General features: G+C 46.8%; 1 protein-coding gene across 1 annotated transcript; it reads right to left on the bottom strand.

The window, feature by feature from the left end:
- Positions 1 to 3,193, bottom strand: LOC124686116 (protein trichome birefringence-like 12). The gene is made up of 4 exons (XM_047220114.1): positions 2,673 to 3,193; positions 1,395 to 1,532; positions 723 to 972; positions 1 to 638 (listed from the first exon to the last, which is right to left on the bottom strand). Exons 1-4 carry the CDS (start codon positions 3,191 to 3,193, stop codon positions 351 to 353), a joined length of 1,197 nt encoding a protein of 398 aa, XP_047076070.1. The 3' UTR covers positions 1 to 350.
- Positions 3,194 to 3,447: the final 254 nt, after the last annotated feature.

The raw sequence follows: 3,447 nt of genomic DNA, 5'->3' as shown, positions 1-3,447 counted from the left end.
TTTACAGAAAGTTGCAGCTGTGAACCATTTCTTCACTCTGAAATCACAATGGAACTGTACTTACAGAAAGTTACAGTTAACTTTCACATCTGAATAGTTAGGGCTCCAGTGCAAACTACAGCTGGTACAAATTTTCTGGGATGAATACCTCCAGAAAAATAAACTGACTAAACTAGCATTGCCTCTCAAATCAATATACCAACGAGTCATCTTGCTCCTCCCGTGAATCATCTCATGCATCCACACCTTTGCCCTCGGGTGAACATCTAGATTACACAGTATATGGATGCCCTTTGTTCCACATGAACATTTGCAGGGCAGTATAAATGTCCAAGCTTCAGAACACAACATCAACCTTTGCCCTGTTTGAAGTAGTGCGAGATCCGCGAGGCCAGGATGTCAACCCACGTGTCTGGTACGCCAGGCAGGCACCAGTGCATGCAGTCCTGGCCCCAGACCGCCACCGCGTCCTTCTTCCCGAGCCAAATGGCGGGGTGGGCATCGGCGCGGAACTCGCTCATGTAGGTCAGGTTGAGCAGCTGGATGTCCGTGTTGACTAGCACTTCCTGGATCACCGAGTTCACTAGCCTCGCTTCTTTGTTCACTCCGCCGAACCTTGGATCGAACCAAGAGTCGAGCTGCACAGAATATTAGGGAATCATGGTTGGGAATATTGATATCAAAATATCAGAACTACAAAAGCTTGGCCCTCTTTTTGGTACCTCGTGTTTTTCTAGGAGCCTATCTGACACGCAGCTGCCGTTGTGATCCCATTCGCCCCCATCGAAGTGCCTGGGTGACTGTGTGCGCCACAGCTTCAGAGTTTTACTTGGGACCTCCCTTTCAATGTACGAGGCCACACTTTTGAGGACTACTTTTAGTCCATTGAAGATGTCGAGTGGAGGCTCAATAGGTTTTCCCCCTTTGTAGAAAACAAGGGGAGTCTCTTTTGGAAATTTATCCGGACCCCACCTGAGAAAGAGAAATGCAGTCATGACTCACGATCAAACTACAAATATAGCTTCCACGGGATAAAAGGGATGTACAACAGCAGTACACATCACCATGTTTGTTAACTAGGATTATCATGTTACAATGGCAAGTACACAGAGAAGTTCACAATAAATAACATGTGAAGACTGGAAGAGAAAAAAAGGCTTTTCTAGGTAATATGAACGACTCAGTTTCCAAGTAACCTCCAACATAGAGAATATGCAGTGTTAAGAGTTGGTATCAAACAAAACCTATGAAGTATGAACAATATCAGTACCCCTTGAACCAAAATAGAGAAAAAAGAGCTTCATCCTACATTCCTATGTTGCCAGTACGCAAAAGGGCTAACGATAGTAAGACATAGAGTAAATAACGTCAACCTAGATAACATAAATACTCACCAGTGTCCGGTGTTGAAAATGAGCACGTCATAGAACTTGGTGATATTTACCCAATCATCAGCAGGAATGTCAACATCAACTCTGTAAGTTCCCTTGATTCCATCCTTCTGAATTTTTGAATTCTCTACAGGCTGCCACCTTTGTATCATTAGTTATCACCACGTGAGTTCTATGATTTTATCATATGAACTATGAAGTATAAAATTAAAATGCAGTCCTGCTCGTGTCCCAGAGCATAAATGCATGCATTTTTGCAGTTGAAATATCAGATGCTATAGGTTTAAGATTAACAATTATGGTCCTTTTAAATTTTTCATACAAACATCCGCATTAAGCTTTACACATCATGAAAGTGACAAAACTGTCCAATTGTCCCTGCATCTCTAACATATTGGTACAGGAAATAAGACATGTCATAACACTAGGATGAAATGCTAACATATATTCAGAATTCATCAGAAACTAACTATTTAGCAGACAATAAGAACCTTCCGATGTTTCGATAGGTAGATCTCAGTTTGTTCATCAAAACATATAGTGGACAAAAAAATAAATTCTTACGTACTAATAAACGTCTACATCAAGATTTTTTTTTTTTGGCCTTTTTCTTGTGTGGATCTCAGAGTACAAAAAAGCAAGTGTTGCTAGCTAACATAAACAAGAAAGCGGTGGCATACGAATTCACAATTCACCAGCCACAGCGCTACAGACTTGCAGAGATTAACCATATGCAGCATCAGTGCATTTCAAGTTTTCAACACCATTTGCTAATTGCTATGGAATCATTCCTGATTTCTCGAAGAGAGCAGAACGACCACTGCAGTCAAGTTTCAGTCCCTAACACACCACAACAACGATCATGATCCACGAAGCGAGGCACAGATATTCCAAACTCTCTATGGAGAAGAATATGCATCGCCCGAAACTCCCTTTGAATTGTATGTCAAAACTACAAGTATTGCATACTCATGTCTAACATCACAGTTAGGAAGCAAATTGAAATCCTTTTAAGCTATGGACACATCTAGTAGTTTTATCTATTTTTCCACAGTTCATCAAGCTCTTTGAAAAAGCACAAGATGTACTCTAGCTGTCCAGATCCTAGAGCAACAATCTAAGTATGATTCTTCATCTAGTAGCCGCCCAGATATACTCTAGATGCTCTGTGAAAAAGCACAAGATGTACTCTAGCTGTCTCACACAAACATTGTTCTTGTGTTGCAATCTACAAGAAACATTGAAAAAGGAGCAGCATTGAGCAGATATGGTACGACTCACGTGTACTTGGCGAGCAGAACGGCGCGGTGGTAGGCGACGACGACGTCCTCCCGGGGGAAGTAGCCGCCCCGCCACGCGCCCCGCCGCTTCCACCTGCGCGCGCCGGCGTCGCCCGCCCGGAGCGCGCAGAGCAGCGCGACGACCAGGTTCTCCGACAGCGAGTCTCCCACGAGCCCGATCCGGCGCCCCCTGGCCGCGGCCAGGAACGCCGCGGGGTCGACCCTCGGCACGACGCCGCCGCCGCAGCGGGCGGGGGACCAGGAGAGCGCGGCGACGGGGGGGCGGCCGTTGCGGAGGCAGTTCCAGGCGTTGCGGTGGAAGGGACAGGACGGGGAGTAGAGCGGCGGCGGCGAGGGCTCCGGGGTCGGGATCCAGCTGCCGGCGGTGGCGTCGGAGGGGGCGGCGCCGCAGGGGATGGGTGAGTGTGGCGGGGGTTGGGGCGGGGAGGAGGGGATGAGGAGGAGGACGACGGTGAGGGTTACCGGGAGGAGGAGCAGCAGATGCAGGCGGATGCGCGGCATTGCGGGCTGAGGCCCGTCGCCGGCCGGCGATCCCACGGCGGCGAGGCAGATGAGACGAAAGACACTCAGACAGAGAGAGAAGGGGAGAGGAGAGATTTGCTACAGAGGAGAGTTTATTTTTCCTTCCATCAGTTTGAATTTTTTTTCTATAATCATGGTTTTTTTTAGGGAATTCTATAATCATGGTTGAATTACTACTAATCATGTGATTTATGTGTGATTCGTGTTTCGCCAACATGGAGACGGCGAGGGTG

Source organism: Lolium rigidum, chromosome 2 (assembly GCF_022539505.1).
Source record: "Lolium rigidum isolate FL_2022 chromosome 2, APGP_CSIRO_Lrig_0.1, whole genome shotgun sequence".
Taxonomy (NCBI): domain Eukaryota; kingdom Viridiplantae; phylum Streptophyta; class Magnoliopsida; order Poales; family Poaceae; genus Lolium; species Lolium rigidum.
Note: the sequence above shows the minus strand (reverse complement) of the source record. Positions and strands in the feature narration are given on the sequence as shown.